At 42.4% G+C, this 15,629-nt stretch overlaps 1 protein-coding gene across 2 annotated transcripts in view; it reads right to left on the bottom strand.

Moving 5' to 3' along the window:
• Positions 1-15,629, bottom strand: part of stard13b (StAR related lipid transfer domain containing 13b) — a 398,947-nt gene that overhangs the window by 218,743 nt on the left and 164,575 nt on the right. For both annotated transcript variants that reach the window (XM_067985950.1, XM_067985948.1), the window contains exon 4: positions 898-931. In XM_067985950.1, the coding sequence (XP_067842051.1) occupies positions 898-931 (34 nt within the window). The remainder of the gene's footprint in view (positions 1-897; positions 932-15,629) is intronic.

Genomic DNA, 15,629 nt, shown 5'->3' with positions numbered 1-15,629 from the left:
GTGCATGCGCAGCCCGCCCGACGCGCAGATCAGCAGTGGGGAACCCGGAAGACAAGGTAAGTGGATCCAATTGGGCTGCGATCGCGCGGGTGGCTGACTAATTTCACCGGGCGCGTTACCCACGCGCCCAATAGCCCCCCCGCCGCGAACCCACAGCCCTGCTAACATCGAGCCCAAGGTCTCAGCAATGTGTTCAGCAGATACAGTTTCAGGATAAAACAGCATTAACCACGAGACTAGGAAATATTTCAAGGTAATTTTAGGCCTCAGGACAAATATGTAAAAGAAAAAATCTAACGAGATAATTCAGTCAAAATGACACTTAATAAGTGCCGCACTGATTTCTATCCAGCTTTAAAATTACTATAGACTTTGGTTTAGAAGCATTTAGAGATCATTTAAAGCATAGACACATTTTTCTATAAATTGCTATGTTCTGTCTGTCATTTGGTATAGATGTTAATACTCTCTCTTATCTACATCAGCTTCTCAAAAAGTTTTTCCATCTTATAATTAAAAAGAGGTTCAAAAATAATGTTGTATTGTAATAATTAATCGCAAACCTTTCCCTCAGAAATGGTAGAAAATGTTGCAATGTCCTAAATTGTTCAAATTCAGAAAATCATAATACAACAAGGCTATGCTGGAATATTCTGCAGCATTCTTTTTCCCACTAGTCTTGAAACACTTTACAACTTATAGTCTAATAAAAAAGGAAATTTCAGCTTTTGAAATATTTACTACTGGGTGGAAAAATGATACAACATATTCCCTCTATAGAGCATAAACCTGCAGAGAAGTGGCTGCACTTTTATTGTCACATGCCTAACCCATTAAATATTATTGCAGTTAAGAGAATGAGCTCAGACTGCGAGACTGTGAAGAAGTCAAACTCACCAGCTGTCTCCTGGCTCAACGTCAGTGGCAGTGCCTAAAAGAAAAAAGATAATTTTCAATTTAACTTGACCATGGTTCAGATGAGCTTGAAAGCTAACACCGCTGAAGACAACCAGGTAACAGTTCTTGAGATGTTGATCAGTGCTGGTGATCCACTAAACTCCGGGGCAGTGGACAGAGAGGCCATTTATCCACATAATAAAGCTCAAATCTAATACAAAATTCACACTGACCACGATGGGTTATAAAATCTTAACTGTCCCATTCTCAAATCATTAAATGTGGATAACTCAGGGCTAGAAAGAAGTCATCAATCACGAGAATATTTGGCAAGTTAAGAAATAGAAGCAGAGTTATCAGGTATTTGAACTCCCTTGCATCCTTTAAACTAATTCCGTGGGTTTCTTAATTGCCTATTGCCCAATTTTTGCTGAGTTTATTGATTATCAGACTGACTCTGTTCTCAATGGACCTGATATCAAGATTGCCAATACTGCACATTCAGCAGCCACACAAGATGGAGCAAGCAGCTATACTTATGAAGTTCAGGATCTGTCCATTGTGTTCTGCCCTAGGGCAGATCCTAACTCAAGTCTCAAACATGAGATTCTTGAGCCACTTACTAGGGAAGAGTAGCTGAGGTGGTTTCCCGTTGATTCTTCTATCTTAGGATTACCTATTCCTAGGTGGGCTGCCACCAAAGCTAATGAGCCCCACCTACACTTTATGATAGGCCAGCCGCACCCATCGACACAAGTAACCCCGCTAGACGTCAACCCAGTAAAAGTTCAGGACATTCTGGTTTGATTTAGTCTACACGAGAGGAATCCGCTGAATGAGAGCTCTTGTTGTATAATGTTGAAGATTAACATTTAGGCATCTGTAGGAAGATCACCTGGTAGAAGTAGCCTTGCACCACTAGTACAACACATCAGTTGAAGTACAACTGCAAGAGCATGGATAACCTTAAACAGAAATAAAATTTCACAGGCAAAAGATAAAGAAAATAATACTGAGACAATGCAGTACAGTGATAAATAAAAATACCAAAACCAACAAACTGAAATAATGAATGTACTCACTACACAACGACTTGTTGTATTTTTAATTGTATATAAACGTAATAATACAGAAACCATCCAAATAAAACAACTGATTTTAATTAGTTCAAACTGTAATAGTTTTCTACTCTTATCCGACCACCTCCTCTTCCTTTTCCAAATATTTTCCTATACTCTACAAATGTTACTGAATTTAGTATTCCCCGCCTCCACCATACTCATTCACTCAAATCCCAGCCAGTGTGTAAGGTTACCAACTGTGTCAAACCCAGGAAAAATTAGTCACAGAAGCTTCAGGGTTCAAAGCCAGGTTTGGTTGGTCTGACTCTAATGTGTTTAGTCTGTACAATCCTTCTGGTGTTTATTTGTGAAGCCATTCAGGAATGTACTGGTTACCTCTTGGGACAAGAGGTCTGCTCCAGTGTATGGTTTACCATTTCTTCATCCGATTTACCACAACTCACAATAAAAAGGGAGCCTTAATCCCCAGACGTTTACAAAGCCAAGATTGCCACAGTTAGTTTTAAATAATTGGATAAACTCATTAGGATTGTAATCTTACTCTGATCTCAGTGGTGATGTGGAGATGCCGGTGATGGACTGGGGTTGACAATTGTAAACAATTTTACAACACCAAGTTATAGTCCAGCAATTTTATTTTAAATTCACAAGCTTTCGGAGGCTACCTCCTTCCTCAGGTGAACGATGTGGAAAATCCACATCGTTCACCTGAGGAAGGAGGTAGCCTCCGAAAGCTTGTGAATTTAAAATAAAATTGCTGGACTATAACTTGGTGTTGTAAAATTGTTTACAATGATCTCAGTGGGGCAGCACAGATATGTGACAGTGACACAGCTGTTTTAAAACCCAGCACATTAAAATTATTGTAATTGAGTCAAGGAATTGCAAATATTACAGTTTAAGAACAAAGAAATGGACACAATGGCTTGGATTTTCCAATGAGAAGAAATGTGGCTGCAAAATTTCCCAGCGCCTTTACCAGTTGGTAATAGTGAGTGCAGGTAAAACTATTATCCCTGATGGTGCACTCATCCTTTGGAACCTCATCAAAATGGCCATTCTTCTTGTGTGAGCCTTGACAGTGAGTGGTAACTTTAACTACATGGGGCATCACAGAGCATTACCACGGCATCCAAACACATGCACTTTCTGTGCCAGTTGCTTTTTCTTCTCCCTAACTCAAGGGACCTGATGCCAATTGTAACCTCTCCTACTGTAGCCCTGGTGGAGATCAGCTGCCTCAACATAGACTTGGGATTGAATTGGAGGCCTCAGTTACTTACTGTTTATCCAACTGAACCACTGGGCAAGCCCAAGTCACATTTCTTTCAGTCAACTACCACTAAACCCTAAATACAATTTGTTTAAAGAATCTCTTTTTTTACTTGGACTCCAATGAAGTAGTATTCTCAATAGGGCCATACGTCAGCCTTGTATTTAACAAAATCACTTATCTAGCTTACATAAAATCATCCCTCCTCTCCGACCCTACCAGCAATAGGTCTTATTAGAGGCATTAAAATGGCTGAATACTTGTTGAAGAAACTACAACATTGAAATAGCGGACTAGCCATTGGTAGTTCAAGCTGTTGAATAAATTAACTGCAGCTTGCCTACTACAAACAACCAGCTGAATTAACACACAGATACAAAATAAGAAATGAGTTCAAAACAGTTGGTGGATATTAGCAAAAGAAAGACAGGATAACAAACAAAAATTTCCCAATTTTCTCATTGGTGTCAATGGTATTTTGTGATTTTATTGACCGCTATCCCACAATGATGAGCATTCAGAAGGCTTCAATTTCATTTCTGTATTTATGGAACTTACTTTACATAAAAATTAGTCATTAGAAATTAATTACTGATCTTTAATTGGTGACAGAAATATTAAAAAGATAATATTCCTTTTTTGTTACAGTGGACATGCTTGATTTTGAAAATTATAAGTAGAGAATAGTTAAAAAACATGGCAAATAGTTTAACTTTGGTGAAAATATGTTAATGGATTTTCGGGGCTAGCACTGTATTAGAACACTGGTGAATATTTTCCAGTACTGAAGGATATTCCAGGTTTGGCCTTAATTACTTATGCATGGTGAGTTTCTTGCTCAGGTTGTGTCTGCCTCTGGATGCTTGCTACCATGGGGGTGGGGGAAGGGGTTGGGAAGAGGAAGGGAATCACATGTGTCATCAGCCCTTGAAGGTTGCAGGCCACAATTAGAGGACAATTAAGGCAAGTGGCTGCATGTGGAGCCTAAGATAGCTTGCAAGGTTGCAAGGACTAAAAATTTATTTTTCAGCCTTTCCAATGGCAATATGACGGGAAAAGAAGTGACTGGAAAAAAACCAAGGAAAGGTAAAACAAATGTGGAGACAGGAAAGACAGGGGCCGATTTCCATCCCCTTTTTCCAAGCAGGAACAGGATGGTAACACAGAGAATATTGCAGCGCACTACTTACCGCCCCATTCTCGCTGTTGATCCGCCCACCAGCATTTTCATTTGGTCCTGCAAATGGCAGCCAGAGCGCTTGCCTTTTTCAGGTGAGTGCCTCATTAAGGTATGCAAATTGGAGCCTTATGACGTACTTAGGCCCTGATGCAATTTTCAGGTGCCAATGGCCATTGGGTGATCTAACTAGCAGTCTTTAAAGGGACTACTTCAGGCCACTCAAAAAACAGTAAGCAAAATCTTTAAAAATGTTTTTTGTGTCTCCCCACTTGCTGCTGGTCCCTCTGTACCCCTTCCCGGGATTGCTTCCACCCCCTTTAAGGCTCCACCACTGGCGGAGGAGCCACTGAATTTTCCACTGCCAATCGGTGAGCTGCCTGTCAACAGTGGTCCAAAGCTGGAAGCTCGCCGAGATTATTCAAATGAAAACTGATCATTAAAATGGTTCAGGCCTTACACCAACTCCATTGGGCAGGCAGTGGGCCCACAGCAGCCGCCTCCTGCTTGATGGAATCGGACATATGAAAATTCACTTCAGAATATGTGGGGAGCAATTTGGATGCTTTAAAATCAATCGTCATTCATTTAAATTTGACTTGCCGGTTGTCGCGGTATCTTTTTATTCTTAAGTTTTGTAAATGCTTCAATTACAGTCAGCTTTTTGGTTAATGTGTGAAAATTTTTGGCTATTTTTGGTTCAACAGAGACAAAAAAAAATACAAAAAAATACAAAAAATAATTTTAAAAATCAGGAAGAATACACAAAATAACAAGAACAAAATTTGGGGGTAAAAATTACTGGAAAAATGAAAAGTGAAAAACAATTTGAAAAAATCCTTTAAGCGCTCCACTGAACACAAAGCTCCCCGATGTTTCATTGCTGATGGGTGAACAGAGCAGTGAGACCCCCATCATAAATGGACAGGGGATATTCCTCTACTTAATTTAAATACACTTGAATGTGTCACTGAATTGAAATTATGTATGAGAAGACCTTAAGCTGGTCAGAAGATCATATGCTGCCTCAAGCCAGCGGAGATCTAGTGATACAGATCTCTGTTCGATTTCCTGGCCCACATCACCTGTTATGCTGGCACCACTGGCCACATGGAGCAGAAAATAAAGCCTACTGTCCTTTGACCTCCAGGGTCTAGATTTGAATCTAGCCAAAAAAGTGGGATGAAAGTTTCCTCATTCTGATGACGTGGAATAACTTTTAGGAATCTGAATCTAGTTCCTGGTGCATGTGAATTTGGATTACATTGCTCTAGCATTTGAAAGATATTGAAGTGGCACCTCAGCGTTCATAGTTTACAATGCAGATCCATTTCAAGAGGGACCCAGAGTTAATAAAAGGAAGTGAATTACTTCAATAAGATGAAATGGTTTGAAGTTAATGAGGTGAGACATCAGTGCTGAGAGAGGTATGGCCAGGATATATGGAAGGTCAAATAAAGTGCACTATCCAAACAAAGCTCGAGTGCCTGATGTGGGGAAGTCACTGGCTGAGCCAATTTAAAGTTTTAAAGTAAAGGTTACGATTGATAGATGGCCAGCTTTGACAAAAGGACAGCACTAACATTAATCACCAATATTTAGTGTTGCAGAGATTAATAAGTAAAACATCAGGCAAAAGCACGTATTACTAATAAAGTCAAGAGGATCCAATATCGGCTTCTACCATTCTATCATGGTTTATGACATCAATGGCAAAGGCCGACAGCTCAGTATTTGCAGATATTCTAGTAGAGTTCGGATTGAATAATTGCATTATTGTGTACCAAGTATTTCATATTATTTTTAAACTGCTTTACAAGTTCTTTTCTCGTTTTGTGGAATTGTGAGTTACCCTAGCAAGAATATGACAGAGACTTTGTCCTCCTACCAGTGTTGCCCTTCTTGTTCTCTATGGATCAGTAGAACATTTTGTGGTGCATTTATCCACAATGCCATTGGGGAAGCTGAAGGCTCCAACTATTAGCTTGTCTAGCAACACCATTTTGAGTTAGTGGAGTCTGAATATTAGTCGGTCCTGTAACTAAGACTCAGGCCCTCTGAACTGCATCCAGAGACTAGAGCGCAAAATCTAGGCTGACACTCCAGCGCAGTATTGAGGGAGTGCTACACTGTCAGAGGTGCCATCTTTCAGATGAAACGTTAAACTGAGGCCCCATCCGCCCTCTCAGGTGGAAGTAAAAGATCCCATGACACTTTACGAAGAAGAGTTCTCCCCGGCATCCTGGCCAATATTTATCTCTCAACCAACATCTCTAAAAGCAGATTCTATGGACATTATCACATTACTGTTTGTGGGACCTTTCTGTGCGCAAATTGGCTGCCGTGTTTCCTACATTATAACAGTGACTACATTTCAAAAAGTACTTCATTGGCTGTAAAGCACTTTGGGATGTCCTGAGGTGGTGAAAGGCACTATATAAATCCAAGTTCTTTCTTAATGCTAGAGCTTTCAAACTACATAGTCAAACAATACATTTCAATAAAGTTCCTGAGTATTACATCTTGCTTGCTGTTTCCTAAAGAAAAGAACATCTGGATCATAAGCAGCATCTTGTAGAGTGTCCACAGCACAGTTAGTCATACTTTATGCAACAGTGAAAATTTGCTGAATCACTGCTGCTTTTACTTAGCTGACCAAATACTCCTCAGAGAAAGGAAGCTCATATGATCATTCGTTTAACTTCTGCTGCAATGCAGGCAAACACAATTTTTCATTCTCTCCTCAGGTAAATAACGACTGTGACCACAAAATATTCACAAATAATTTTTTCATAAATCAAGTTGTCCTCCTTGGTCTGTTTTTTCTACAAACAGCTCTGTTTGGCAGTTAGAATAGACCCTGTTGCAATATTTGACAGCTGACCTGAGTTGGAGTTGCTAACAATTATACAATATTTTTTCAGACACTGTTATACACCTCTAATTGATGTAACAGTTTTTATTTCAAGTGCTAACCAATGTCACTGCTGAAAACCTAGTCAATATCTCTTTATTAATTATTAATTGATGAACAGCTGTCAATTAGTATGATTTTAGAAAAATACCCAGTGCCTGCTCACCTCTGATTTCATAATGTGGATCCTAAACAGTGTAATTTACTGCAAGACTGTAACATGAAGCTGTTTTGACTGTCTACATCATTTTCCATACATCAGGACATTGTAGGACTTCATTTTTCCCGATTTTTCAATGCTCTCAGGACGGTTCCCCCTCCCCTGCCCTGCACCATTCCCGGGTTGAGAGATTGTGTTCATCATTTATTGCCAGGGCTCTGCCAATTCTGCTCTGTCAGTTGTCTCTAGGGGACCTGCAGTGTTAACCAGGCTGACTAAGCCCCCTGATTTCCACCACCCCCCCAAACCCACCATCCCTCGCTGGATGTGCCTCCCCTTTTTTCAGGCTTGTTTAGTCGTTATATGTGTAGTCATAAATCCTTTCATGGATTGTGTAGCTGGAATATTCCACAATACACAAAGGGTAAAATTCTCCACTATTATAGTACAATGCAGGTATGATGTACTGCACTGTATATGCACAATTTTTTATTACCAGTCATGACTGACATTTTAAGTAAGTTAATATTACGTAAAATGAAATACTGGCTTGGAAGCAAAGCTTTGACTCAGTTGGCAGCCATGTTGAAATCACTGGTGGAGATCCAGCAGAAAGTAAAGTAAGTTAATGTACAACACAGTATATAAATAATATTAATATGCTTCTTTCCATAGAAGTTAAATGAGGTTTTTAAATGTGATTTTTATTAATCTAACATTTTAAAGGGACAGTGGGGTGGATCCTGACTTTGTGCGATAGTGTAATATGGATGATAGTGAGTCGGAAGCCTGTTTTATATCTCTCCTGAATTTTATTTCCATTGAAGTCAATTGAAATAAAAATCATGAGAGATGTAAAACATGCTGCCAACTCATTATCATCTGTTTTACTCTGTCGCACAAAGTCAGGATTTACCCCACCACCTTCATGTAAAAGTGTTTGCCAAACCTGTTTTTTTTTGTTCATGTACAAATATATAATACAATAATGTAAATGTAATCAAAACAGATCAGTGGATCATTTAGATTTAATGTAATTGTGATAAAAAGGATGTGGTTCTTCAGGCTCTGCTCTCTTCTCCTTGGAAATAAAAGATTTCCCAATACTTTTTCATGAAGAAACTGTCCCTTTGAAGAAACTTACTTAACCTATCACCCTGTATAACAGTTTGGACTCCTTTGCCATTCTGTTCAAAGAATCATGTCCATCACAAGTCTGTTATTTTCTTTGGCAAAGCTAATGTTCCTTAGGGAATTTTTACCACACTTGTTCATCAGGTTAACATCTGTGGCTCTACTGTTAGTAACATTTATTGGGATACAGTTCAGGGCTCCGAATGCTTAATCCCTGCCTTCTCTCATTAACCACATAATGGAAGTGTAATCTGAAGCATTGTATGGGGTGCTGCAGGGTATTAACAAAAATGTTTGTTCCAGTTAAAATTTTAAAAATATCATCCTGGGTCTTCAACAGGATAATTGGACATTGGATAACAGAACTTAGTCAACTAACGGTGTTAGATCAATGGAAAGGATACAGCAGAGATTCATTAGAATTATACCAGGATTGAGAGGTTGTAGTTATAAGAAAAAGGCAAAAATTGAAGCTTTTTTCGCTGGAACAGAGAAGGTTATGGGAATCCACTGGCCTTGTAAATATTTCTGAAAGGTTTTCAGAGGACAAATAATGCAAAATTGTTTTCATTAGTTGGTGAATTGGTAACAACGGGGCATAGACTCAGGATTATCACTAAAAGAATGAAAGAGGAAGTTAGAAGAAATATTTTCATACATAGGGTCATTAGGGCATGGAATGCTTTATCACAAGTGACTATTAAGGCAGAGACTAATATGATTTAAAATTGAATTGAAAAGGAAGAACATAAAAGGATATGAGAAAAGGACAGGGAAATGGGATTAGAGTTGAAAATTCCTGTTGATAGGCTAGCACCAGCACAGGTACAATGGGCTGAATGGACTCCTTCTGTTTTGTAAATTCTATGATCGTCTTGACTATATATTAGTGACTTGGACTTGGGTATAGAGGGCATAATTTCAAAGTTTGCAGATGACACAAAGCTTGGAAATGTAGTAAACAGTGAGGAGGATAGTAGCAGACTTCAGGAGGAAATGGGCAAACACATAGCAGATTAAATTTAATGTAGAGAGGTGTGAAGTGATGCATTTTGGAAGGAAAATAACCCAGGTAGTATAAACAAAATGGTACAATTTTAAAGGGGGTGCAGGAACAGAGGGGGACCTGGGGTTTCACATACACAAATCTTTGAAAGTGGCATGACAAGTTGATAAAGCTGTTAAAAAAGCATACGGAATCCTTGGCTTTACAAATAGAGGCATGGGCCCCGATATTACCAGGGAGGCGGGATGGCGGGGGGGGGGGGGGGGGGGCGACTGGGCGCATGGGTAACCTGCCCAGTGAAATCGGTCCGATCCCCATGTGATCGCGGGTAAATTGAAGGCACTTACCGTGGCTTCTGGGTTTCCTGCCGTCAACCTGCGCTGCAGGCGGACTGCGCATCCGCATTGCAGGCTGTCAGCTGGAGGAGCCCTATTTAAAGGGCAGTCCTCCAATGCTGCTCCTGCAGCAAACAACCAAAAGTACAGCATGGAGCAGACCAGGGGAAAGGCTGCTCCCAAATTTAAAGATGCCTCACTCCAGGTCTTACTGGATGGGGTGAGGAGGAGGAGGGAGATTTTCTACCCGGCGGACGGGAGGAAGTGGCCTGTCTCTGCCACCAAGAAGGCCTGGCTCGTGGTGGCAGAGCAGGTCACCAGCAGCAGCAACATCTCCCACACATGGATCCAGTGCAGGAAGTGCTTCATTGACCTGACTAGGTCGGCCAAAGTGAGTACACTCACTCATTCTTCTACACTCTGTCTTCCACATCACCGCCCCCACCCCACAACTCCTTCTGCACTGCCAATACTATTCTATTGCATCACTCCTCACACCCACTCAAACCTCATCCTCAACTTACCCACGCTTACTCACCTCCCCAGTACTCATCCCACCACTACCACTCAACCTAATCCTCATACAATCTCATGGCTCTGTCTCATACTCACCCTCTGATGCATCTCTTTCACGGTCAGCCTCACCCAAACCAATACATTCAGCGGTTGGACATGTCACCATCCCTTACTCACGCCTCTCTACTTTCTCCCCTTATAGGAGAAGAGAGCCCAGAATGCACGGGAGAGGGCGAAGACCGGAGGGGGGCCGTAACATCAGGTCGTCCTCACGGACGAGGAGCAGGAGGCACTTGAACTGAGCCACACACTCGAGTGCCTGTCCGTCGGGGACGCCGAGACTGCCACCCGACAAATGGCTGGTGACAGAAATTTAACATTCAGCACTCATAATGGCAAATGATTTTACTTGCCATCTTCAGCACCTCAACATCTGTCATCATGCTTAACATTGCCTTCTGTTCTCTTACAGGGCCTTCAGCGACCGCCTTGACGGTGGAGGGCGATTGCTCAGAGGATCTGCTGGCCTCTGAGGGGGCACTGTCACATCTGAGCGAGCCATCCACCAGCACAGAGACACACACCTCAGTAGGTCCCCGTCCTCAGTTAGTTGGGGTCGCACATGGTGAGTCACCACACACATGTGAGCGCAAGCAGACACTGGTGGCAGGGGCAGCTGTGGAGAGTCCGCATCGGTGAGAGCACTCTTCTCCAGGCTCTGCTTAGCTGGAGAGAGATGCTGAACCCTGGGGGCCATTCTTTAAAAGGAGAATGATCGCGGGGCAGCAGCACATTTGCGAGGTGCTGGAACAGGTACCACGCGCACTCTCCCCAATCGCGCAGAGGATGGAGGAGTCCAACTCCTGCATGAGTGGAATGGTGGCACAGGTACAGGAGGGAATCTTTGAGATACTGTCACAGGGACGTGAGGGCATCTCTGAGATAGTGTCATGGGTGAGTGCGGGAATGTCTGCGATGGAGGGAAGGCTAGCCTCCATCAAGCTTCAAGCACGGCTCACTAATGAGTCCATTGAGGCCCTGACAACTGCCCTTCAGACTCAGGGTGAGCAACTTTCTGCCACCTTTAACAGGCAGACAGATACACTAGCACTGGCCTTACAAGGCTTCACACATGTCCTTCAAACTGTCATCCAGCAGGGTGGTAAGAGTGATGTGAGCCTAGCCCAGGAGAGGGATGATGGCGAAAGGAGACATGGAAGTGGGGACGCTACTCAAAGCACTCCCATGTCTCACCTGTTGCCCCCCTCTCAACCAGTACCCGCAATGCTGCCTCCTCTCCAGGTGGTCGAGTCTGCCCCTGCACAGGTGCAGGTGCAGCAGTCTTTGGAGGGGCCCTCACGGGCACCGAAACCCAGAGGGCGTAGGCCCAAAGCATCTAATCGGTCAGGGCATAAACAAGAGCAACCTGCCACTACCTCTGCTGCAGCCACAGGGGAAGCACCACGTAGGAGTACTCGTAAACGTAAGGCAAAGGTTTTGTGAGCACAAAGGGGATGCACAAGGGTGTTTGACGGTTTGTCATGTTTTTTATTTATATTTGATTTTTGTTAAACTCACGTTAAATATTATTATTGTCACCACTACTGCCACATCTTGGCCATTCTTGACTGGCTTGTGTATTAAGTCCCTTTCATGAGGTTCACCATGAACACCCACACTTGATGCCACCCATTGGGTCACCCTACAGTGGGTGTATGTGTAGTTGCACGACTATTTTGTGCAGGTGCCTGTGGCGCAGCACTGTGTTGTGCAGCCCAGAGTGGCGGAGGTGGACGGCGTGCCTGGCGAGGCTGGTGATGTTGCTCGTCCTCGGATGAAGTGATGAATGCAGTTATGGCGCCCCCCCATCCTGACGGTGTGAGTTTGAGGGGGTCCGCAAAGTAGGTAAATGTGTTTGCACAGCAGAGTTTTGGGTATAAATTAAGAATTTTGAGTGGAAAGACAAAGGTGTTGCAGCCAAAACTTTGTCTGAAGTGACAGAGTGCCCTGCTGCAATAAATGAGGTATTCCCCACAACTGTCAAAAAATCCTTTGCATCACCCACTGGCTGCTGGCTGAAACACATCTGCTCCAATAAGGAGTGTTTCCCACAGCATGGGAAACACACTGAGGATCCTTCAAAATTGCACCCCTGCCAAAATCTCCAGTCAACGAGGTCCGTCAAGTACCTCAACTACCTAAATAACAATGTAAATTATCATCGGCTTTAGTTGCCGGTGGGAGTCCCGCATGCGGGAGCTGAGCGTGCACCCGAACATGTCATTGGGGAACCCGGACGTCAGCGGATTGGAGCCATGCTCCGAACCTGCTCAGGGATTCCGCCATTTCAGGAGCCCCCCGCCCCCAATACACCCGCTCGGCCATCCAAAAATTGGTCCCATAGAGTACAAAAGCAAGGAAGTTATGCCAAACCTTTATAGATCTCATTAAATCTCAGCTGGAGTATTGTGTCCAATTCTGCGCACCACACTTTAGAAAGGAGGGCAAGGCCTTGGAGAGGACGCAGAAGAGATCTTCTAGAATGGTACCAAGGATGAGGGGTTTCAGTTATCTGGAGAGACTGGAGAAGCTGGGATTGTTCTCCTTAGAACAGAGAAGGTTAAGGGGAGATTTAATAGAGGTGTTCAAAATTATGAAGGGTTTTGATAGAGTAATTAGGGAGAAACTGTTTCCACTTGGCAGGAGGGTCAGTAACCAGAGGACACAGATTTAAAATAATTGGCAAAAAAGCCAGGAAGAATTGAGAATTTTTTTTTCTCAGCGAATTGTTATGATCTGAAAAGAATTGCCTAAATGGGCGGTGGAAGCAGACTCAATAGTAACTTTCAAGAGGGAATTGGATCTCTACTTAAAAAGGAAACATTTGCAGGGCTATGGGGAAAGAGCACGGGATTGGGACTAATTGGTAGCTCTTCCCAAGAGCCAGCACAGGCACAATGGGCCGAATGGCCTCCTTCTGTGCTTCTATGATTCCTCCATAATCATGCTCCACTCCTGGAAAAACAAACTCTCCAGTAGCCTTTCGAACCCCTAACTTCCTTTCCTCTGTCATTCCACCTATAATGACACAGCTACTGCCATTGACTTGCTTAACAGCTCCCTTACCTCTGATTATAATGTCTTTGTCCTCTCTAAGTTCCTCAAAGCCACCCAATCCCACTGTTCTCCCAATATAATTCCCATTTTGCACTCTTAAATTTAAGGACTTGAGCACACCTCGCGCACAACTGGCTTGATCATTCACTGCAAGAGCTAGCTGGATCACCTCAAGCAATACCGTACATCCCCCACAATGGCTAAAGCGTTCTGCTATTCTAGGATTATCCTGGATGGTAAGGAAAATCCTTGATATCATATTAATACTCTTCAAATACTTATCCAATTCCTTTTTAAATGATGTTACATCAACTCCCTCCCTCTGTTGCCACTCCAACGTTACTTCCAACATCAAGCGTAAAGGTCTCATGGATTCCTTCATTTTGAACATTGATATCTGCTTGTTTGCCTCATAAAAAAGACCTCCTGAGCCCTCTGTTTTGCCCACCCACCAATTCCTGTCCACAAAAACTACCTCTCCTCAACCCAATGCTTATTGACATTGTCAATGGCTCTCTTTCCTTAAGCTCTGTCTGCCCACCTTTCAAGGCAGCCATCATCACCCCTTTCTCAAAATGTCTACCCTCGACCTTTCCATCCTCTCTAACCACTGCTCTATCTCTAACTGCCCTTCCTCTCTAATGTCCTCAAATATATCATTGCCACCATCGTATGTAATGGAGTGCTAGTTCTCGACGTGATGAGTCCTCATGTGCTGTCATGGGGAAAGGCAGAGTGGAAGGACAGGCCGCCCCACCCTACTCCTGAAGGCAATGAAAAACTGCAGAAAAGAGGAGGAAGGAAAACAGTTCCAAACACATTAATTTAAATTTCGATGAGCACCAAAAATGCAGCCATCATCTTTGTTCATGGTCCCATAAAAATTAGTTTGCAACATAAATTGTACCCTGAACTTTTAGAAAAAAACATATAACCAAATCTGAACTATTTTAAAGCTTTTGTTTTATATCAGATAGTAGACAGTTTTCATAACTTTTAGCTGAACTTCTCTCCAAACAAATAAACATACTCAGTTTTGTCTTCCGACTGTCTCATTCAGCATCTTCCTATCAGCATGTGTGGAGGTAGGGGCATCTTAATGTTTATTTTTCACTTTCGTGTCTCAAAATATTCAGTATCAGATTTATTATTTCACTATCATCATCCTGCCTCAAAAAAGGAGAAAAAGCAATATCTATCACTGATAAAAACAGGTGTGCAACATGGAAAGTAAGATTGGTGCTAACCACAACAGTACAGTGCATCCTAACTCTAACTCTGAGTAGCTACAAGAATACAGCTGTTGCTGTTGGCCATCAATATCTGTGCTAATATTTGTCCTGATTATGAGTTTGGTTGCTGATTGAAATCTTCTGTCATTATTCCTTCTATTTTTAATTAGCATTGCGAGGAATTTAAGATGGATGTATTAAGCATTCCTGTGCTATTATCCCACAGTGAAATCTCAGGGCGTATGTGCTTGTTACAAATTCAGGTATTCTCGGGTTCAGTGGCATCAGTCGCTCCTGTGGATCTCACGCCTCTTACGTGCCACACTGTTCAATATCTACTTTCAGGGTGTAACAGTGATCTGAACCAGATATTCATGTCTTTCACATGTGCCCACATGTGCCTCTACAATCTTTTTGAAGGGGGACCAAAAAAACACCCTGTACGACGGGGCCACATATGAATTGTTAAGCTTCTTTATTTTACAACAAATGAACATACAGAGCAACAGTTATGATTGAACTCACTTAAACCAATCAGTACAACTTGTCTTCTTGTACAAAGATAAAAATAATAAACACATAATGCTTCCTCACACTAGTGAGTTATCTTGCTTGACTTAAACAAAATAATTGCTAACCACCTTGCTGCATACTTCTTCTGAGCTTGCAAAATCTTGTCCTGGCAGCTTTCTGTTTAAAACCCTATCAGTGAGTGTTTCTGTCCCTGTGTTCAAAACCAGAAGGGAGAGCCCACACCAGACAATGCCCGCTGATCACCCATGGACC

Source organism: Heptranchias perlo, chromosome 6 (genome assembly GCF_035084215.1).
Source record: "Heptranchias perlo isolate sHepPer1 chromosome 6, sHepPer1.hap1, whole genome shotgun sequence".
Classification (NCBI taxonomy): domain Eukaryota; kingdom Metazoa; phylum Chordata; class Chondrichthyes; order Hexanchiformes; family Hexanchidae; genus Heptranchias; species Heptranchias perlo.
The sequence above is the reverse complement of the archived record's forward strand: the minus strand, read 5'-3'. Positions and strand labels throughout refer to the sequence as shown.